The following is a 23,890-nucleotide window of genomic DNA, read 5'->3' on the forward strand; positions in this document are numbered from 1 at the left end:
ACAATATTAGGCACAACAAATAATTACTTGACTAAATGAATTACTTATTCTATTATTGATGTTACATTTCCTAAAAATATATATATTTCTCCATGATTCAACCCAGTGCAGTTGTGGAATTTCAGGCTCACAAAGTAAAATTGGTTCCATGAAACAATTGAAAGATTATTTGTAGGCTGTCCAAATGTGAGCTAGAGTGTGCTCATCAATAATAGATTAATTGCGGTAACTATGGGACATTCTAATGTGCGATGGTAGTAGTGAGATGTTACTGATTTTATTTGAACAACATCACTACCCTTGCCTCAGGTAAAACTGGCTCAAAAAGACCCAAGTAGGACTTTAAAGCACTTACCCCAGGTCATACCCCTGTGAGAAGGATTGAAATATTATAGTTAGCCCTTGGTTTTGTCTCCACAGTCAGTGCTGTTCCGGCACAAATCCCCAACTCTGATCCATTTCTAACTTCATCTGGTTAGTTTACTCAGCAAGGCTACAGACATTTCTGTGCACTTGGTCATGCTCGTGGATTTTTCTGCATTGTGTGGACTTCAAGTTTCTTTCTCTGAACGTTGAGTCTCAGTCTGGGTGCCCTTGCTCTCTTCCAAGATTAAGAAATTTTCTACTTCACAGGTTCCCTCTATAATAAGGCTAATTGTACCCGTCAGAAGTCTTATACACAGGCAATTATTAAAGTCAAGAATAAGTACCTAGTACGACTCAATATGCCTATTGAATACCCTGTGGGGTCCATTTATCTTGAAATTATTTTTGGCACTCACCATCTTCTTCCTATTCCCACTTCCAAGATCCTAGTCCAGGCTCCCCAGTGTTTATCAGTACCACTCTGAAATGATCTCCCACTTGTGTCCTAACCATTTCTCCCCTCTGCAAACTATCCAGGCTACTTTCGGATTAGTCATCTGAAGGAACAGCTCTGATTAAAACATGCTCAATGTCAGCAATTGCCCTTAACTTGCAACACAGAATCCTCGTGGTAAACTGTGTCTCTCAAACTGTGCACAGTCTGACACCAACTTCCCTTCCTGACTCTTGTGTCTACAGTCGCATGTGGAAAGTTTACCCTCACAAGTATTGAGCAGGATTTTAGTTTTAAGTTAAAAATTATATAATTATCTTAACCTAAAATTATACATATAGTGATATTTAGATTTTGAATGATTTAAGGAAATGATAGTGTAAAGGAAAGCATATCATGATGAGATAATTTAAATAGAAAGTTCTCTGACACCAAAATAGTGTTCTAAGGAGACTGTAGAACTTGATTCCAGAACTTTGTGAATTTTGTCTTCAAATTTGTATCTTCTCCACCCTGATTTTATTAATTCAAAGGAAGCCAATATGGTATTCTAAAACTGAGGTCAATCTAAAATAAAGAACTAAAAAACATCAAAAGTGTCCAAACATCTATCTTAATTTCCTATTTTTTTATTTCATTCACTAATAATAAATTTTCCTAAGGAAATGTATCCGGCTGTCCTGTGCAGTGAGATAGGCCAGAACATTTTTCCCCAACAGTGATACACTCCGTTAATATGCTTCTTGGAAAACTGCCTGGAGAGGAGAAACCAGTTCTAATTTTTAAATACTCTAGACAGCTTGTTAGAGCTTAAGCTGAAATGCAAAACTAGCGCAGGCAGGTCAGGCGCACCTGAAATCCTGCATACACTCTGTATGGTCCTTGCTGATGCCCAGAGATTTCTTAGATCAAACCCATAAGCGGAAATAACATTCCTCTTAGTAAGTTGTTACGTGAATAGATTTGCATTTTCACAGTAAGTTAGGAGCGTACACTAAATCTAATTTCCCATTGAATCGCATTAAGTATCTGCAAGACACCATGTAGTTGTTTAACCAAACGCTTCCTCCATGGGAAACCAGGAATTGAGGACGATACAAGTCCAACGGAGACAGCAGGGTCACATTAAAGTGACCCGTGGGCTTTCCTTTTCTCGCATCTCTGCGCTCTGATAGGACCATCTTCATGTACTCTTTTGCTATTAGACTGGCACCTAAATGAACATGTGCAGATGGTGAAAGATGGGTCACACTGCCGAGGGCTGCCACTGTTTGCCTTGAAGAACATAGCAGAATACCACATGCTCAGGGCAGACAGATCCATTCCTCACAGTCATCAGAAAATTAGAAGGTTTAAGCATAGGCTCAGGTTTCTCGATTAAATTTTTGCAGCTTAGGCAAATAATATGAACAGTCAAGTGTTTGATTTTCAGACTTGATTATTTACACTGCCAAAATACCTCGAATGATTACAGGTTTCCCATTTCAAATAGTTACATTAAGTACCATTCAACATTTTGTAAAATACTTTTTAAGTCCCTAAGTGGGTTAAAATTATATTATTTTTCTATTATGTAGAATAATTATTATGTTTATTGCCCAAGAGGAGAATTAGTTCCTAGAAATGAAGTCTTGGTTAAATTTTGCAGCACATTACTTCAAACACAATATATGGAAAAAAATTGAGCTCTTGGAACAACTTTGTAAAATAATTTAGAAAATAATTGGTATAAAATGCTGTAACCACAGTATATATTTAACGTTTCCTCCAATAATCATTAAAAATGCAGTTAAACCAGACTTTCTTTAGAACTCTTATTTTTATTCTGTAATAACTTTTAAAAATGGCTTTTCTGCACCCAAACTGACCATATTTACTCACAGTTTGCCCCCTTGTTTTGAAAAAGTGTAAAGCAAATATGCACACATGTTAATTTATTTGAAGTTGAAATGCACATGCTTGTTCTATTTTAAGAGAAGCCTGATGGTTGAAACATTTCATTTGTCAGAAGCTTAATAGAAATATTTCCTAAGTGTGCAATGAAGCCAGTAATAAAATAGTGGTAAATGGAAAAATTATACTTGTTCAAAATCCATTAACTATTTTATAGCTATATAGAACCACATAAAAATTTAAGACATGTTCTAACACACAAATAGTCAAATAAAATATTTGCATTGATATAAAAATGTTTTATTAATTTTTATTATTCTTCCCCCCACCGCCCATGCACAAAATGGAAAAACACATTTGGGCCAGATATTATGGTTATCAAAATGTTCACATGGCTGACCCAAAATTCAGGTTATTATTCTTACCCTAGGAATAATAAAAGTAAACTCAGAGAACCATTCCTTTTGTCTTTATCATCGGGTAACCTCTACGCTCCAGAGAGGAAAATGTTGGCATGCTTATCTCTGCCTTCCAACGAATTATGTAAATTCCAGGTTCCTGGAAGTATTGATTATAGATACAATATATAAATTTAAAGTCAGAGAGACAAGAGTTCAACAACAGGCTCCTCCATCCTTACGTTGTGTGCTTATTACCCACAGTTTCCTCATTGACAGAATGGAAATCAGGATAATGCCTGCCTTGTGAGCTGACAAGAGGATATGATACAGGATCTGGCACATAGTAAATGTTTAATACATTTTACTGCTATGTTGCTACATGAGGAAAAATAACTTTAAAACATGGTGATAAAAGCTACCTTTACTGGAAACTTACTAATGTGCCAGGCACCGAATGAGTATTTAACACGCATTATCTAATTTTTTTCATGTGTTTGTTTCTTTTATAGATTTCAGAGAGAGGAAAGGAGAGAGGGAGAGATAGAAACATCAGTGATAAGAGAGAGCCATTGATCGCTGCCTCCTGCACTCCGCCCCCCCGGGGACAGAGCCCGAAACCCGGGCCGGGCCCTGACCTGAACCAAACCGTGGCTCCTGGTTCATAGGTCTCTGCTCAACCACTGAGCCACACAGGCCGGACTATTCCCTTAAATTTAAGTGGGGGTATTCCCAGTTGTGTAACTTCAAAGACTACTAAAATCGGATGCTTCTCTTTCTCACTTCAGGGGTTTCATTTAGGATGAAGCTAGATGGTACATGTGAAGCTTTGGGATTATGCCTAGAACCCAGAAAACCTTTGATTAATGTTCATTGTCATTATTATTACCGACTATCACGGGTCACTTGCTGATGTTTCTTCTACCCACTGCTACATGCAATTCAGATTTTCGTATCTTAAATAGCATAGGTTAGGGATGTTTAAGAAAGAGCTTAGTATACTAACCGAGTTTGCTTTCTACTCAGCAAGTTTGAAAAAAGAAACAGTATGAAGTATATTAATCCAAATTTTAGACTTACTGATCACACTTAAGAAGGAAGGGCTAGCTTCGAATTTAATCAAGGCCATCTTTTATTTTGGCAAAAAAAAATCCATGACGCTTATTCAGAAAAAACTATGATACCACACACAGAGTAAACTTGCCTTGTCAGGTGGCTGTTACAAGAGAAGGTGAGTAGATGGTCGAACTCACCAGAATCACACAAATCTGATTATAGCTATAGAGAATCATCCAAACATCCAGGGATTTAGCAACATATCCAAAAAAGGCCATGCCAATGTCTGATTCACAGTTTTACAATTTGGAACAGATGATACCTATTTTACATTCACAATATACACCATATTCAGATGACACCTATTTTACTGTTTATAATATAAATGCCCTTGAACCTAGAAGTTACAATATGTTATTACTGGAAATTACGGTTTATCACACAAAGAATCACAATAAATATTTGCTTTTGGTTAAACTCCACCTTTGAATTTTCTATTATTTTATTCAAACAAAGGAGCTATATACATGCACAAGGTATGAATAAAGTTCACCAGGAAAATATTACTTGTATTTCAAATATTAAGAGTTGGAATATCACACTCATTGAATCATTGAGTCAATACCGGAATTGATTTCCTGCCTCAAGTTAAAACAAAATTAAGATAACACTGGCATTGGCTCTAGCAACAGCTTAAATCCTGAAGCAATGCTGATTTATATACATGCAGAATTGGGTTTTGAATCACTTTTAATGTATTTATGTAACTTAAGGTTCTGTTCAGAGAAAAATGCCAGCTATGTTTGTCTTGCCTTTTTCTAAGTCCATCATGAAACTGTCTAATGAAATCACTCAAAAATATTAAGAAAGACAAAATTGCTTAGTTTTTCCCTGCGCAATAGAAATAAAAAGTAAGTTATTTCCAGGTAGTAAGCTGAATGGCCAAAATTACAGTGCCATTTTCTGCTTCATGCTGTGCCCATTTAGCAAAACAGAATTGGTCACCAGGTTCTTAGCATTGCTTTTCAGAGACGTCATACGCACTGCAGAAGAGCTGACCAAGTAGCTGGTGGATCTCTCCGGATAGGACTTCCTCCCACAGCACAGCTGGCTGTTGAAGTGCCTCCTGAAGCTTTCACTGAGTAAATAAAGAGCAAATGGGTTGACGCAAGAATTGCAAAAGCTCAGAATCCGGGCGACTAAGGTGACAATCATGTGGCCCAGAGACGGATCAATCTTGTTATAGTTGAAAGACCTATACAGGTAGAGGATGTGATTTGGAAACCAACAGAAGGCAAAGCAGCCCACAAAGACCAGCACAATTTTAGCCAGGCGTTTCCGAGTTTCCATCTGCAAAACACAAGGCCCGTTGGTTAAAATGAAAAGGGAGCCAGCCACATCCGAAACATCGTAATACAATATGGGTGAGCTTCTGATAGCATGCAAATGCCTCCAAAAATGTAAAAACCATTTATTTGCCTCAACAACTTGATGATTTTAACAATTTGATGAAGACTATTATGGTCACTACACTATTTCCATTCATAATATGTGACAGTTTATACAAGACTAGATGATAAATTATTAAGAAATGGCTATGTCTCTTTGTGAAAACTGTGATCTTAAAAAGTCTCTTATTTTTAAATATTTTCCTTTAGCTTAAGGTTATTGTGCTCACTTTAATTACCAGTCTTTTCTGGTGGTATTAAATCCACTGAATTGATGAATCACAGAATATATTCAACCTTAATTTTTTTAAAAATTAGAGTATTTTAATAGGAAAAATACATCTATTAAAATAAGGTATAACTTTTTTTAACCTTTATTGCACACAAAAAGCCAGGTTTTAAGATTTAAATTCCAGACTCACATAAATCAAAAGCACCTGAAATAATTGTCAATCCTATAAGCATTACTGTGTTGCTTACCTTTAAAAATAAAAATACAGTTTTCCTTATTTTCATAAAATTTACATACTGGGTCTATTATTTTATAGGCAGGTCTTCAGGAATATGATAGACAGTTCAAATATTGGACATTGATCTTTTTTAATCTAAAAATCATTTTCTAATATCTAGAGTCCAAGTTTAGCTGATATTTGCCTGATTTAAGTATTTAAATAAGGCAACATGAATGTGAAAAAAAAAATTATCAAAAGATATTGTTAGTAAGCGATATACTTTCTGAGCTAAAACTAATGGTAGTCAACTAGAATATGCCAGAGGAGACTGGGAATGTTTAGGAATCAAAGAGGTCTAATACTGGCGAGGAGTGGTGAGTGGTGACAGCAAAGAAAGGGGACGTGAAAAGGAGCCCAGTTTAGAAGGCACGACGGGGCGCCCCAGATGTTTCCCTGTGGCAGAAGTCAGGCGGCCCGCAAGGCTAAGCAGGGGAGCATGGGCGCAAGGATTTCATGGCGGTCTATACCTGGGCCTTCAAATGCTGCTGGCATTGAGAGTACTTCTCAACAAATGTCAGGCACAATTACCCAGCCTGAGCTTGTTTAAGTCTCAATAGGGAAATTTATAAAAACAAGGCAGAGCTAAGGCCATTAGAAAAAAATGATGGTGGGGAGGGTAAGAGGAACCCAACTTTAGAAACCTGATCAAAAACTCAAATACCCAAACGGAGAGAAAAATCAGATCTCAAGGCTCTGACTTAAAGGATTATATAAAAAGTAAAAAGCACATAACCTGGACATTTTTCCTTCAATGATGTCAGATATTTAGGTAATAAATATATTAATTTATCTAACAATTACTTTAATGATTGGTTGATTTTTTTTGAGACTTTGAAGCAGACATGGTTCTCGGAAGTTGATGCTCATCAGTAAACAGAAGTTACCTTCCAAGCAAGAAGCCTTTATGAGATTCTGCTGTTGCTAAAGGGCCCAAAACCCCAGCTGGTGCCCCCAGCTACAATCTAGCAAATCTTAATGATCAGCAGTTAAACTTGTCTTCATTCAAATTAGGGAACAGTCACCTATAGCCTCCCTGTACCCTTTGAAAGAAGTTCCTTGCTAGGAGTGCAAAAAATGTGCAACTTGAAACTTTGTCCCATAAGTACAGTGTTTCCATCTCTTCATGGATTAACATACTTTTTCCTTAAATTAGTGCTGCATTTTCTTTAAGGAAGAAAGTACGTAAGCTGCATGTTGCAACTTTTAAATTAGTGTACCATCTTTACAGGAAAATCTATAAAGTTGAGTTAGACCAAGTAGGACTTCAGCACCAGCCTACCTTCGATCACTCCCACGTTTGCTGCCTGGTGCCCAGAGCCTCCCATTGGGCCTCCTACCAAACCTAATCCCCAGACCCGGCAGCATCCTACAGCCCCTCCCTGATGATTCTTCTCCCAGACTTCCTGTCATCCTTAGAGGGCTAATGGGAGAAGAGACAATAATTAAGTTTATACTTAAACTGTGAAAATTTTCTGGTTTATTATGTGATTATTTGCATAAATATTTGCATGTAAAAAAGTTTGTTCCAAAACATTAAATTTTAATGGTTGTAGGCCCAGAGGGCAAAGAAGTAGGACTTCGGGGGACTTTACAGAGCTATGACATAGCCACACATTAGAGACCCCCGGTGCCCCTTCTAGTTCAGGCCAATGCATGTCCCAGTGCCCTCTGACTCAGTTCTAATCATTCCTGGAATTGAGAGCCCATAAAACTGATCACAAAATAGCAGTACTGCAGCTAACCAGGGCACCCCTAATACACGCACACGCACACGCACACGCACACGCACCAAGCTTACCTGCTTTTTGGTATGTTCATTGTATTCTGCAGGAAGATTATGTGCACTTTTAATTAAGGTCTTTGCAATATGATAATAATAAACGCTAATAATAGCAAGGGGTATGAGGAAATACACCAAGAAGATGAGCACCGAGTGAATCTTGGGGTGTAACTCGTCAGTCTGAGGGTAGGGTACGCACGCCGTGAAGCTACTGTTATCCAAGCTATCGATTTGCACCACTTCGGAAAACACGGCTTCTGGAACAGCCAACAGCACCGACGCCGCCCAGATGCCCACGGCCTTCGCACAGGTCCACAGCGCCGCCCCCGACGCCTGGATGTCCATGGGGTTCACGATGGCTCTGTACCTGGGAAGACAATATGCCTCAAATTATGAAAGAAAGGAGGGGGGGCGTGAAAGAGGAGGGACGAAGGGAGGGAGGGAGGGAGGGAGGGAGGGAGGGAGGGAGGGAGGGAGGGAGGGAGGGACTATCTGACAAGCAGAAGGAGAGAAGTGTATTGTGGAAGCAAGAGAGAGAGAAAGAATTTCAAAAAGAAGTCTAGGCCTCTGCGTCAAATACTCTAAAAGTAGAGAGAAAAATCTTGAAACCAGAGCCTGTGTCTTCTCTCTGCTCTACCTGTAATGCAAAACTCAATGCCTGCCCCACAGTAGGTTCTCGATAAATCTTTACTGAACTAACAAAGAAATATGGCCTGAGCAAAAAGGAGATGCTTCATTAAGAATAGAGTTGGTAGAGCGGGGTGGTAGCTGTTGGCTGTTAGGTTGTCGTGACCGTGGAAGTGAGAGAGGGAGACAGCCCAGTCTACTGATGCCCAGGCTGGACCAGCCGTCAGAACCACCTAGAGAACTGAAAAAAGAGAGTATTAGATTCCGTCCTAGACTCACGAGCACGAGTCTCTAGGATGTAAAAAGAGAGATTCTGCATTTTATCAGGTTTTCAAGTAGTTCTGAATATAAACCAGGTTTAGAAACCGCCTTTTGAGAAGACTGAGTGGGGCAGCGAGCGTCCTTCCCTCTTCCTGCGGCGCAGGGGCCGGTGCAGCACCCTGGAGAGCGTCAGGAACCCAGCGAGCCCGCGGCCTGGCCTCTACAACACGCCGTATCATGAGTTAAGAGTATGGATATCACAGAGCAGCGAAACTTACTCTGAACAAATTTACTAAATTTGTCACTTAAAAATATCAATGCATCACCATATAATAGAATGGCTAAAGCTACGAATAACCTTATTGAAAATAATGTAGTGTGTGGATGTCACTTTGGAAAGGATGAGAAATACCTTTCTCGTTACAGAGGGGTCAGTATTCTAGTTGTTCTTGACCGGAAAAAAATCACTTTATTCCTAACTCATTACAATGTACGACTTAAATTACACAAACGTTTCATAAGGAGGGGAATGATCACAACTTATGTTGATGAAGACAACAGGTTGGAACTAGCCGGTCTATGAATAAAGAGGTTGAGGAGAGGCTATAGGTCTCAAGAGATTATCATCATTAATTGTATAAAAGTCTCATTTTCCTCTCCACTTCAATGCCTATTTTCTGATAATTAACTGCACATGTGAATAAATACTCATTTGAATTAGTGAGTCATTTTTCATCTTGACACATAGATGATATAGTAGTAGTTACACAGCAGTCCAGTTTAAAAGTGCTTTCACATTATTTCGCTTGAGAAAATAATCCTGTGCTGCAAAACTGATTAGTGTGCCCATTTTACAGAAAAGCTTACCTAGACTAAGGAATTACATGATGTTTGAATGATTACAGAGCCAATAGCGTACAACTCCAAATACACTCACATGTTATAACTACAGATTCTGTGGTTTAAACTGTAGCACATTGCAGAGAATGCAACTGAAGCATTAAATTCTTTATCTACTCTATCCAGTTTTAGACAGTTGATCTCCTGTCTTTTTAAAGCCAATGGTATTTTTCACTGCAGAGACTTAACTTATATCTGTAATTATGCTTTCTTAATTTAATGATCATGTTGACAGTAGAGAAGCTAAGTCTCAACAGTATCAGCAAATAATGTTTCATGTTCTTTTAAGTCATCTCTAAAAGCTGCATTTTCATAGAATCTGTGTAACTGTCTATAATCATTTCTAGATTGTGCTTTCATAATCTAAACTGGTTCCTAATGAGATGTTAAATGTTTGGTTCTCTCTTAAGATGTAGTTCCTTTTCAAAAATTAAAAATTTGAATTAAACCACAATTAATAAAATGTAGTTTTTCAAAATCCCCCCACAATTTTCATAAATGATAAATGTAAAAAAGAAGGTCTGTATTGGAAGTTAAAAAATATTCTTAATGAAAATCTGTATATGAAAAAATTAAAACTCAAGGAATGAAGGGAAGTGCTAGGGAGAAATGAAGGTTTTGTGTTTATTTCTGCTCCCCATGAAGACCTAGGAGTGACTGGAAATACAAGATGCTGCCAAGAACCTCAATATATCAGTAGTGTTTACAAGGAGTAGGGTATGGACCTAATAACACTTAATATTTTATATCGATAATTAAAACAATAAGTTAAGATAGCTCATTAAGTTTGAAGCAAGCAAAATTAAGCTTGATCACCACTTTGGAGCCTGAAAATGAAAATAGCTTTGGTCATATGGAAACAAATGAGTATAAGGAAACAGAACAACCACTGGTAACAAATAAAAGGATGTTTAATGAAGACACGTGTCCTTTTGTACAGAAAACAAGCAAATGAACTTTGGAAATACCAGGTTGCCAGTGTATTTGGGATGTGAGTGAGGTTCTCCGAAAAGCTGAAAGCAATCTACCAGTTACATGCCACGTTATCTAAAACCTACACAAGACCTTGGAAATCAGTGAATCTTTCTGGGCAATCTGCAGTTGAAAGGGGCCAAGGTAAGTTATTTTGGGTTTTGAAACACACCGGTAGGAGTTGTACTTCAGGTGACAACTAACAAGGAAAATGTTGAACTTGACTGTCTGACCTCATGGCTCAGCCGGAACAGATGTCAAATACATCACTGCAGGCAAAAGAGGAGAGGGACATCTAAGAGGGTCCTTTTGTGCCACTGAGAAGTGTGCAAGTAGAACCGGCATAAATGACTAAATGGGAGAATTGTCTGCGCTGTGGTGACATGGGATAGTGCCACAGGCAGCAGACGGGGCCCTGGACTGAGCACCTAGTTGCCTCATCAATTACCTGGGTTCCCTGCTCTCTTTGGGTCACTGTTTGCTCAATACTCAGAGAAGAGGTAATAGGATCCCATCTTAGGACCCTCAGCTCTACAGTTGAAGACATTATTTTTTATTTTGCAAATAAAGAAAATACTGATTTGTGGGTATGTCTTTTGTGCTGTTTTATCATTTTCTCCAACTTGAACATTTGGGCATAGCAGATGCAGAACTAGCGCTCAGATGCCATAAGCCCCAGCCTGGTGCATTCTCTATTTATATTGTGCGTCCCAAAGGTTTCAGATCAAGGTGGAAACCTTCAAAATCTATAAAGTAATATATAAATTATGGCAATAGTGTGAATATTGTGAGGATTATAAAGCACTAATTTAATGTGTGAATTAGAAGGGAACAAGAAATAAGCTGGAAGTATTGGCGACTGATGAATAAAATATATCTGATTATTGGAGTCAGATATAAAAACCTTTATTTAACAAAAAACTATATAAATTCAAATTAACTAATAAATTAAGTGCAGACTACAATTCATCCTGTTTCTATGGTTATGTAAAGACAACAAGTGAGCACTTGTTATGCAAAACAAATTGTCCTTCTGAATTGGCAGCTAGAAAGCTCTCAGACAAAAGTACTGTAGGGCTCACACTGTGTGCAAGTATGGGTCACTTTCTATTTTTACCTTTTATTTCCCTATACCTGGTTTTCCTCTTTTTTATTCCCTACATATGTTATTTGTATCTGTATCTTTTAGATGCCTTAAATTCTTTTGGGAGGAGTTGAAAATAAATGTCATGACTCTGGAAACATGGGTTACCTGTAGGGTGAGTGTGAACCACTCTCTTGGGTTTGTATGGCCAGCCCGAACCCCTCTAGAGTTTAGAAGCTCACTCAGAGAGCGCATCTCAGCTACTGCTCAGGCTACGGACCAAAGAAGAAAGGAAGTCAGTACCTGAGCTTCTGTCCAGAGCTTTGGTGAGAAGCCAGCAAACAGAGAATGGCACTGCCTTTCACCACTGCACAAGGACTGAGAAAAACCTGCCCAAGGACTAGACTGTGTGAGACCCAGGGCCCATATTTGATGTGTTTCAATAGTTTTAACAGATAATTATAGTGAATAAAATCTCTGTTTGCGTTGCTCGAACATGCAAGTAATGTTAATGATTCAAGGTTCATATCTAAGAGCACTAGCTCAGGTATGGAATTAAATATGTTCATCCTAACTAGCAAACAAAAGCCTGAAATTATTAATACACTAGCTCTTTAGTCTGATTAAATGCAATATTATGTTTGCATTCAACCCAACATTGGCTCTATAGCATCAGAAAAACAACATACATGATACATTAAATTAATATTAATTTCACTTTTACTGTTTTATAGAATTTATAAATGCATTTTAGTTAACACTTATATAAAAAAAACAGAATAAGGCATTGATATCCAGTTTTGCATCTGTAAATACACAAAATGATAAAGTTTATAGCTTAGCACTAGGAATCTGTGGGAATTTTTGCTGTGAAGAAAAAAAGAGAACTCATTCTTAAAAGTTACCTGCATTTTTATTATGGGATTTTAGAGGCCAAAAGGTCTTCAAGGGTCCAAGAAATAATATCCTAAGTCTGGAATGCAGCTACTGTAATAGATAGAGAAGAAGACGTCTATAATGCCAACCGTAAGCAAAGTGTGGCTTATGGGGCTCCACCTGCCCAGCATCACGGCACAAGTCCCAACAGTGGGGGGTGGATGTGTGTGCGTGTGTGTGTGTGTGTGCGCGCACGCAAAACTGGTAGAAATGATACAACACACGCTATGCAAAAACTTTTAATCCGCTATTTAATGCGATCAAGCAAAAGATTACATTTTTTTAATATAGTAACAAAAAAATTCATCAACATAAAAGTCAAAAGTGAACCGATAGGGCCACTACCACCATTTCGGTTTACGTGCTGTCTCCCCTCCCACTCTGGTTAGGAAATGCCTCTGAGGCACATCCCCAGTGAGCACAGGTGATCTTTCCTGAGGGTGGATCGACTGAAATGCCTCAGAAGAATTTGGAAAGTCAAAGGTTAATAATCACAACCGCCACCCAGTGTTACCCGTACCACCCATATCAAACAAGGTGACTTGGGCCTCGAGGTAGCTTCATAAATATCGTATTTTTTATTTCAGCCTCTGCTACTTGGTGATGCTGTCATCAATGATATGTAATTAACATTCCACTTCACACTGGGACACGCTTTCCAAAATCTAATTATTCTTTTCTACATTACTGTGATCTCTTTCTAAACTCTCTACCTCTATTTAGCTCATCTCATGAAGAAAGAATATTCAGTTTGGTTTAACAAGCAATTGAATTTATTTGTTTTAAAACTCTAACAACAGCTTATCTTTAGTGTTCCTATTGCTACAACTACTACTTAATTTTGAATTCAAGGTGTGTGTTTTTATTTGGCAGTTACATTTATGACATTTTTTCATTCTATTGAATCTAATGAATAAGCCTTTGCAATTATTTTTTTCTTACTCTTGGTGCCCTTTTAAATGTAATTTTTTAGTCTGCCATTAAATAGAAAAAAAATCAGTAATTTCTTACACCTGGGAAAGTAGTAATGTGGCTCATGGTGAAGACTGCAGGCCTGGAGCTGGGTTCAAATGCTGGCTCCACTGCGAGATCAGAAAATGTTGCTTAGTCTCCAGCCCTCCTTTCCTTTAAAGGGGTAATGATGATAGTGCCTGCTTCGTAGCAGTGTGAGAACAATGAGCTCCCAAAAATCTTAGCACAGGGCTGTGTGCAGTTAGTCTTATTCTTGCTTCCACATCCACTAGAAATTAAAACACTTGGTGAGATGAAGTACGAGGAGATCAAGTGCAAGTGAACCCTTAGATTACTGGGCCCTGGATGAAGGACAGCAGTGTGCACGACATACAACAAACCGTTTCCGAGCCACTTACGTGACTATTAGAGTGTATTGTGTGATTTCATCACCCGTGATTTCAGCTGCTCAATTTATATTTCCAGATACACACTGATAGGCAAGAGCAGCCTCTGGACCAAGCAGAAGAGGCAGCCCACCTTTCTTTATCATTTTTGTGAAAGCCTCCATGCTTTATTTACAAAGTACCTGATGCACATAACCAACCAAAAGTCAGTAAATACGTGAGGAATGGCACTTTCCCTGACCTTTGTCAGGGCCGATTTACCTGGGTGTCTTCGTGACAAGAGAGAAAAGTGGTGTGAAATAAATTCAAGGCCTGGCTCATGTTACTAATATTACCTTTAGAAATGAAAGCATAATGATAGTGATTTTAACTATTATAGTGATAACTATAATTATGTCAAAAATATTCGGTTTGAAAAGACAACAGCTCTCAAATTTCCACTGAATATTTTCTCCCTTTAATGAAGACTAACTCTTAATCCCAACGTGATGTAAGGGTATTATTGCAAATACCAGGACATTAGGTGGATTTTGTTTTCATTAATAGTCTAATATGTAAATTAAAGAGGGGGAGAGTGGACACCACTTCAATCACAAATAGTTTATCTAAATAGCCTGAGTCAACACCTTATCCCCAGGGGAATTAGACTACAGCTCCAGGCAAGGATGCCTATTGAACATCACTCTAAATTTGGACATGCCCAATTTTGCCCCCACTCCCATCCAGTCATCCCTGCTGTTTAAATGCCCAAAGGCACGTTTATAGAGAGCCTGAAGCACTGGCACTGGGCCCAGGGTCAGCAGGCCTGGATTCTCCTCCCAGGGAACTTACATTCCTCAAGCCTCAATATCCTTACCTAGAAAATGGTACAGTTGGACTAACTGATCTGCAAGGTAGAGGAATGGGCACTTCCCACCCCTTAGCATATGTGAAAAGCAGATTTGATATCCAAGGTGTGTTTTTACAACACTGTTTCAAGATACAAATATCTGGTACCTACCTGTTTGTCAAAAAACAAACAATACATCACTTGACTTGAGGCATTAAAACAAAAACAAATGTGTCAAGTCATCTGTCAGAACAGTTACTATTCTGGCTGGTTTTGCTTCAAATAAATAGCAGAATTTAGTTGTTAAGCGTAAATGATGTTTCTCCTTACTTGGAAAAAAGTCAGAAATCAAACATTTCCCTAAATATTGAAACAGACATTCTTACCTATCAGGTTGTAAAGCTTCTAAATAAGCAAACTGTACACCTAAGGTTTTAAGCACACAGAGAAAGCTTATGCAAGACAGTTACACTGTAGCCCACGTCTCCTATAGCTTTTCTAGGAAGTGGAATAAAGATCCCCAAAGTGGGTGGCAGGGAAGAGGAAGGCTAGGCTGTGCGATTTTAAAGCTACTTTCAAACTAAGGCAGTTTTCATTGTTTTCAAAGTGATGATTCTCGTCTGTTTTTCCAAGCTTCACGTGTCAGTAGGCTTCACCTTCCCCTCTCATCCCCAGATGCCTCGCTCCCTCTCCTCGCAGCCTTGCCCCCCCCCAGCTCCCCAGGTGCGCTCGGGCGCTCCCCACCGCCGGCCAGCCCAGCGCTACCTGCGCCCTTACTTACCTGTCGGCGCTGAGGGCGGTGAGCGTGAACACCGACACCCCCACGGAGGTGAGCTGGATGACCGGGATCAGTTTGCAGCCCACCTCCCCGAACACCCACTCGTCAAAGAAGTAGCGCGAGGCGTCCACGGGGACGCAGGTGAGCAGCAGCAGCACGTCCCCCGCGGCCAGGTTGGAGATGAAGATGCTGGGGGCGCTCCGCAGGGCGCTGGTGGTGGCGAAGATCCTCAGCAGCAGGACGTTGCCCAGCAAGCCCACGCTGATGAGCAGCAGGTAGAGGGCCGGGACCACGCAGCGGATCGCCAGCTCGGCGCTGACGGCCTGCGGGGCGGCCGGCGAGCGGCTGAGATTCCCGCCCGCGGCCGGGGGGAGGCTGCGCCGGGACTCGGCGGGCATGGTCCCCTCCCGGGGCCGCGCGGGGCTGTCGCGCCAGGTGCCGAGAAGCGGGCTCCGCGGCAAGTTTAGGGCGTGCGGGGAACGCGTGGCGCTGCGCGTCCGGAGGGGGCGGCCGGGGAGGGGTCGGTCCACGCGCTCCGTGCCTCGCTTCTGGATGGGGCGCACCGGCTCCCGCTGGCTCCGAATTAAAAAAAAAAATGCAAAGCAGTTGGCGTCTTTGCTGCAGTCTCCACGGGGCTGTTCTCGCTCATTCCTAGATGAGAAAGGCTCCTTGGTGAACCAGACCTACCCCTCGGGTTAATCAAAGTACCTGCCCCTGGCCTTGGAGAGTGGACGAAGTCACCCTGTCGCTGTCCAGCGACCCGCGGCTGAAGCCCGCGACCTAGCCCGAGGCGGCGGAACTCGGCTCAGCCCGGGGCTTTGCATTGTGTTTGCAGTTTGCCGTGTCGCGCGGGTTGGAGGGGACCTGAGAGCCGCCTCCGCGCAGGAGCCACACGCCAGAAGTTTGTGAGCCTCTGAGGAGTTGGAGGCTGGCAGGCGCCTGTCGCTGTGACACTGAATTTAGGAAGGAAAACCAGCGACACAGGATGAAGGGAATGAATGGAATTCCCTCCCCACTTCTCTTCCTTGACCCACGTTTCTCACTTCCTACAGCTGGCATATTATTTTTAAACTTCTATTGTATTGAAGCCTATAAAATGCACAATCCTTAAGCACAGAGCTCGAACTAACCACCGTTCAGAACCCACAGGCTAACCACTCTCCCTAAGGTAACCAGCGTTGGCTATGCCTTTTATCATCCAAGGTTAGTTGGTCGCTCCTGAGCGTAACTTAAATGGCGTTATAAAGTATGTAATCTTGTGCGCAGCTTCTTTCACTCAACACTGCATTCATGAGATCCACCCATGCTTTTTATGTATAATTTTTCACTGCTGTATAGTTTTCCATTATAAATTTACCACTGTTTATTTACCCCATTTAAGGTAATTGACATTTGGATTTATAGTTTTAGATAATTTAAAGCTGTTTTTATAAATGTTCTTGTCGCCGTATTCCGGTGCACATTTACATCCCAGGTGTGGATTTGCTAGGCTACAATGATTATGTCCAACTTTAGCAGAAATTGACAATTTTTCAAAGCAAATTTCAACTTTTGGAGACTTGCTTGACAATATCTTTTAAGGCTAAACATATGTATGCCTATGACTTAGTAATGCCAGCCCTAAGAATACTCTCACTCTCCCCCATATATATATGTGTGTGTGTGTGTATATATATATGTATATATATACACATATATATACATATATATGATGCTATTTTAAATAGGATGTCCTTAAGAACAAAATAACTTCCTAATTGACACCATCAGAGCCTAGTATAAACTGTATCATTTTCTCTTGTGTTCAGTTTAGTCTCCTGTTGTTTAGTTTATCATGGTCTCTAAGCATGCACAATCTATTGCTAATGTTTTCAGTAAGAAGTCACATCAAGTGATTGACCTGGAAATGAAATTAAAAGTGATTAAGGACTAGGAAGTTGGAAAATTAGTGATGGTTATTGCTCAGCAGTCAGGCATGTCCCATTCCACCGTATTAACTTGAAGACCAAGAACAAAGGGATGGAAGCTGTTAAAGGATCTGCTTCACTGAAGGCAACGAGACTAACAAAGTTCAGAAAGGTCCTAAATCAAACTTGGAGAAAACGTTAATAAGGACCTGGGTTGAAGACCAGACACAGAAACACATCCCTCACAGCCCCGTGGCAATCACGACCAAAGCAAAAAGGTGTTTGTTTGTTTAGGGGGGTGGGGGGGGGGCGATGGTAAAAGAAAAGCCTGGACCTGACTACAATGCTGAACTTACTGCTAGCTCTGGGTAGTTTCAGCAACTCAAGAATCATTATTTATTATATAATGTGAAAGTGAGTAGTGAGTCTGTGAGTGCTGATGTGAAGACAACTGAAGAGTTTTTAGAAACTCTAGATAAGCTGATTGTGGAGGAAAATTACTTGACAGAACAAATGTTCGGGAGATATGAAAGCCTCCCTATTCTGAAAATGGATGCTATACCACCTAGATTTGTGTAAGTGCACTCTGTGATGTTCACACAACAAAACCACCTAACAACGCACTTCCCAGAATGTAGCCCATTTGTTAGGTGCTGCGTGACTGCACAATACCAAGGGCACAATCCGTGAAAGAAAGGATTGATAAGCTTGACTTAATGAGCTATCAAAATTAAATACTTCTGCTTTGCAAAAGATATTGTCAAGAGAATAAGAAGATACATCACAGACTGGGAGAATATTTTATTCAGAACAGTGAAAACTCAACAGTATGAAAACAAGTAAAGCAATTTAAAGATACGCAAAAGATCTATCTGTACCGACACCTTACCAAGGAACATGTAAAGATTGCAAATAAGCACATGAAAAGCTGCTCAATGTCATATGCCATTAGGGAATTGCAAATTAAAACAACAATGATGCAGTCCCCTTTGTTTATTTTTTCCTTTTGTTTCCCTTGCCCAAGAAGACATATCAGAAAAAAATATTGCTACGATAAATGTCCAATATTTTACTGCTTATGTTTTCTTCTAGGATTTTTATAATTTCAAGTCTAACATTTAAGTATTTAATCCATTTTGAGTTTATTCTTGTGTATGGTGTAAGGAGGTGGTCTAGTTTCATTTTTCTGCATGTATCTGTCCAATTTTTCCACACCATTTATTGAATAGACTATCTTTAACCAAATTGTATGTTTTTGCCTCTTTTGTCAAATATTAATTGTCTATAAAGGATGGGTTTATTTCAAGTGGAGACAGACTCATGGATACAGAGAACAGATTGACAGCTGTCAGGGGGGAGGGGACTGAGGGCTGAATGAGAAGGGGGATGGGATTCAGCAAAGAAAAACAACAAAGGCTCATGAACACAGACAGCAGAAGAGTGATTGTCAAAGGAGAAAGGGGAGGGGGGAGGTAGCGGAGGGTAAAGGGTGGATAAGTGGTGATGGAAGGAGACTTGACTTGGGGTGGTCAACACACAATACAATATACGGATGATGTATTATAGAATAGTATACCTGAAACCTATATAACTTTATTAATCAATGTCACCCCAATAAATTCAAAATTTTTTTTTTAAAAAAGAACCATGAGACACTACTACACACCTATTAGAATGACCCAAATCCAAAACAGTGATGACACCAAATGCTGTTAAGGATGTGAAACAACAGAGACTCACATTTATTGCTGGTGTGAATACCAAATGGTACACCCACTTTGGGAGACAGTTTGGAACTTTCTTACAAAACTTAACGTACTCTTACCACATAATCCAATAATTGTGCTCCTTGGTATGTATTCAAATAGGTATGTATTTCAAAATTTAAAAACTTACTTCACACATAATCCTGCACTGCACATGGGTATTTATAGTAGCTTAATTCATAATTGTCAAAATGTGAAAGTAACCAAGATGTCCTTTAGTGGGCAAATGTATACACTGTGATATATACAGACAATGGAATATTACTCAGATTTAAAATATAGGGTATCCCCCAAAAATGTATACACACTTTACAGCTGATAGCTCAATTGATGTGTCTTTCTTTTCAAATTTAACCCATTGGAATTAATAATTATTCAAAGTGTGTATACATTTTTGAAGGACAACACCTTGCATGAGCAAACAAACCATGAAAAGACATGTAGGGAACATAAACGCATATTACTAAGTGAAAGAAGCCAATCTTAAAAGGTTACCTACTATATGATGCCAACTGTATGACATTGTGGAAGAAGCACAACTCTGGAGAGAGTAAAGGGAGCAACAGTTGCAGGGGTTACCCTTGGAAGGATGCAGAGAAGAGGAAGCTCCCAGAAGACTTTCAGGGCAGTGGAACTACTCTGTCGGGAATCACAATGGTGGATACAAGTCATTACACATTTGTCAAAATCCATAGAATGTATAACACCAAGGGTAAACTCTAATGCAAATTATGGACTTTGGGTGATGATACAGTGTCAACGTAGGTCCATTAATTAGAACAAATGTTCCACTCTGCAGGATATTTATAATGGGGGAGGTTATACATGTGTGAAGAAAGAGGGTATATAGGAATCTATGTACTTTTTGCTTTTTTTTTTTTTTTTTTGGGTGAACCTAAAACTTCTTTTAAAATTGCTCAAAAAATTAAAAATAAATATGATAAAAATTATATTTATCTAATAAGGTGCTTCATTTTATCTAGATATCTATGTTTATAAAAACTACTTGATAGGATTATCTGCTTTATATTTTACTGTCAAAAGAAGTCTTACTTGAGCTTTTTTTAAAAAAAAAATACACACCTATGGCTGAGACTGGATGGGCGTGGCTCAGTGGTTGAGCGTCAACCTAGGATCCAGGTGATGGGGGTTCGATTTCTGGTGGGGGCACATGCCCGGGTTGCGGGCTCGATCCCCAGTCGGGGGCATGCAGGAGGCAGCTGATCAATGACTCTCTCATCATTGAAGTTTCTATCTCTCTCTCTCCCTCTCCTTTCCTCTCTCTGAAATCAATAAAAATATATTTTAAAAAAACACACCTATGGATGAAAAAATTGTACCAAGGAACATCATAATCAAATCACAATGACAAAGAAAAAATATTAATATCAGCCAGTAATATAAATAAAATAATAAACAAGCAAACACACTTAGAGACACAAATAAAACAATGACAAGAGACACTTAACTGGAAGCAATGCAAGCCAAAAGACAGTGGAGAAGTATGTTAAAAATACAAAAAGAAAAGAAAATGTCACTTAAAATTTTATACAAAAAAACAAACAGCTAACTTTACAAAATAAAGTTTAGATACATAACTTTTCACACATACAAAAGCTCAAAAAGTTATCACCAGCACACTCATACTAAAAGGCCAAAAGAAGTTCTTCAGATATAAGTAAAATGATTCCATCTTTATCTGCAAATATGAAAAAAAGCATGCAAATGGTAAATATATAAACTAATTTCTTATGATTTAAACCCCTTTAAAAGATAATTGAGTAAGAGTAATATATATTGTGTAAATTATAACATACATAGAAATAAAACATGATATTAATAAAACAAAGTAAGGGAGAAGGGAAATGCAAGTATACTCTTATAAGGTTCTTATCTATATGTGAAGTGGTATCATAGTACTTGAATGCTGACTGGGACAGACTAACTGGGATAATTAAGCTATGTAGGTTGATAGCAATACTATCAGCCCACTTGAACTAATTAGCATTTATAAACTATGTCTCTAAACATCAGAAGTATGTGCATTCTTTTCTACTGCCTACAGAGAATTTCAATGATAAAACATTCTGGGCCATAAGAAAAAGTCTCAATAAATATACAAGAATTCAAAACTTAAAAGTATGTTAAATAACAGCAAAGGAATTAAATTAGAACTCAATTATAAAAGGTTACTTGGAAAATCCTCAAATCGATGTAAAATAAATAAAACATTTCTAAATGACTTATTCAAAGAATAAATTAAAAGGTAAATTGGAACGTAATGAAAACAAAAGCACAATCTATGTAAAGGATAAGGAGTGATTAGAGGGAAATTTATGGTGCTAAATGCCTATAATAGAGCAGAATCAATGACTTTAGCTTATATCTTAAAAATCTAGAACAAAAACAATAAACCCAAAGTAAGCAGAAGAAAGGATATAAGATAAAAGCCAATTCAATGAAATAGAAAACATAAGAACAGTAGAAAAATCAATTAAAGCAAAAGCTTGAGATCAATAAAATTGATATGCCTCTAGCCAGACATCAGAATAGAGAAACACAAATGAGAAATACCAGTAATGAAAGATATGAAGTCAATATATTCTATAGATATTTTTAAAATATATACAATATAATGAATAATTCTATGACAAGAATTCAACAATTGAGAAGAAATGAACAAATTCCTTTGGAAAGAAACAAATTACCCAAGCCAACATAAAAAGAAATTAATAACCTGAATAATCTCAGTAAACAGGCTATTAAAAATTTGAAAACTTTCCCACAAAGAAAATTCTAGGCCTAGATGACATCACTGATGCATTCTGCCAAATATTTATGAAAGAAGTAATGCCAATTTAAAACAAAGATTATAGAAGTAAGCAAAGAAAAAAACAAAACAAATGCTACAAGAAAATAAATCAGAGCAAGAAAATTTGATGAAATGATTTGATTTTAAACAAACTCTTCTATAAAATGGAAGAAGAGGGGATATTTCCCAACTCATTCTATGAGGCTGGCATTACTCTGATACTAAAAAAACAAAAATTATAAAAAAATTAAAATGTTAAACTGGAAAACATTTACTTAATACAAAAGAAAGTAATAAATGAGAAACATAAGAACAAAAAAGATTTGAGACATACAATAAAGTCACACAAAACTCTACTACTATATCAGTAATAATATACAATGTGAATGGATTAAACAATTCAATTCAAAAACAAAAGTTTTAAAACAAAAGTTTATTAGAGATAATAAAAGACATTTTATAATGATAAAAGGGTCAATCCATCAAGACTGTTTAACAATTATAGACACATATGCATGTAACAACCAAGTACCAAAATACATGAAGCAAATAATTGACAGAACTTAATGGAGAAATAGACAATTCAACAATAACAGTTGGAGTCTTTAACACCTCACTCTCATTAATGGATAGAACACTACACAAAAGGGCAACAGGGAACTAGAAGACATAACACTATCAACTAATTAGGCATAATAGACATCTATAGAACAATTTACTCAACAACTGCAAAATAAATATTCTTCTCAAGTATAATTGAAACGTTCTCTAGGCTAGATCATATAACAACATTTAATAAATATAAATTCATCGAAATCACATACAAAGTATGTTTCTGACCACAATGGAATAAAATTCAAAAGCAATAGCAGAGAAATTGGGGGGATTCACAAATATATGGAAATTAAACATACTCCTTGATAACCAATGTGTCAAAGAAGAAATTGCAAGAGAAATTAGAAAGTATTTTGAAATGAAAATAAGTTGCAGCATACCAAACTTACAGGGATGCAGTGCTTAGAGAGAAATTTATAGCTCTAAACACTTATATTTAACAAGAAGAAAAACCTCAATTCAATATCCTAGCCTTTTATCTTAGAGCAATAAAAAAAGAAGAAAAGCCTAAAATTAATCAACCAAACAGATGGAAGGAAATAATAAAGATTAGAGCAGCAATTAATGAAATAAAAAAACAGAACAGCAAAAATTAATAAAATCAAAAGTTTGTTATTTGAAGAGATCAGTAAGTAGATAAATTTTAGCTACACTAACAGAAAAAGAAAGGAGACTCAAATTACTAAAATCAGGTGTGAAAGAGGAGCATCACTTTTGTGCTCTCCAGGATCCTATCAAGGCAATCTACAGAATGGAATTTATAAATCATGCATCTGAAAAGGTACTTTTATCCAAAGTATATACAGAACTCTTACAACTCAATAATAAAAAAAAAAAAATAGCTCAATTTAGAAATGTACAAAAAATCTGAATAGATCCAAAGATATGTAAATCCAAAGAGATATCCACAGAAGATATAAATGGCCAATCAGCGCATGAAAAGATGCCCAACATTTCCATTAGGAAAACGCAAATCAAAGCCACTTCATACCCAGTAGGATAGCTGTAATAAAAAAGACAGACAAAATAAGTGTTGGCAACGATGTGGAGGAATTCACATCCTTGAATCCCTGGCTGGTAAAAATAAAAATGGTGTAGCCATTGTAGGAAACAATCTGGCTATTCCTCAAAAGACTGC

At 38.2% G+C, this 23,890-nt stretch overlaps 1 protein-coding gene across 4 annotated transcripts in view; it reads right to left on the reverse strand.

The window, feature by feature from the left end:
- Window positions 1-2,999: 2,999 nt before the first annotated feature.
- NMBR (neuromedin B receptor) overlaps window positions 3,000-23,890 on the reverse strand; it is a 40,835-nt gene continuing 19,944 nt past the window's right edge. For 3 of the 4 annotated variants that reach the window (XM_081139896.1, XM_081139894.1, XM_081139895.1), the window contains 2 exons: window positions 7,926-8,274; window positions 3,000-5,517 (listed from right to left, as the gene is read on the reverse strand). In XM_081139896.1, the coding sequence (XP_080996022.1) occupies window positions 5,116-5,517; window positions 7,926-8,252 (729 nt within the window). In that variant the 5' untranslated portion in view covers window positions 8,253-8,274 and the 3' untranslated portion in view covers window positions 3,000-5,115. Of the gene's footprint in view, window positions 5,518-7,925; window positions 8,275-15,655; window positions 16,503-23,890 lie in introns of those variants that run through there. The other variant, XM_081139893.1, reaches the window with a different exon arrangement.

Source organism: Miniopterus schreibersii (genome assembly GCF_964146895.1).
Source record: "Miniopterus schreibersii genome assembly, chromosome: 6".
Taxonomy (NCBI): Eukaryota; Metazoa; Chordata; class Mammalia; order Chiroptera; family Miniopteridae; genus Miniopterus; species Miniopterus schreibersii.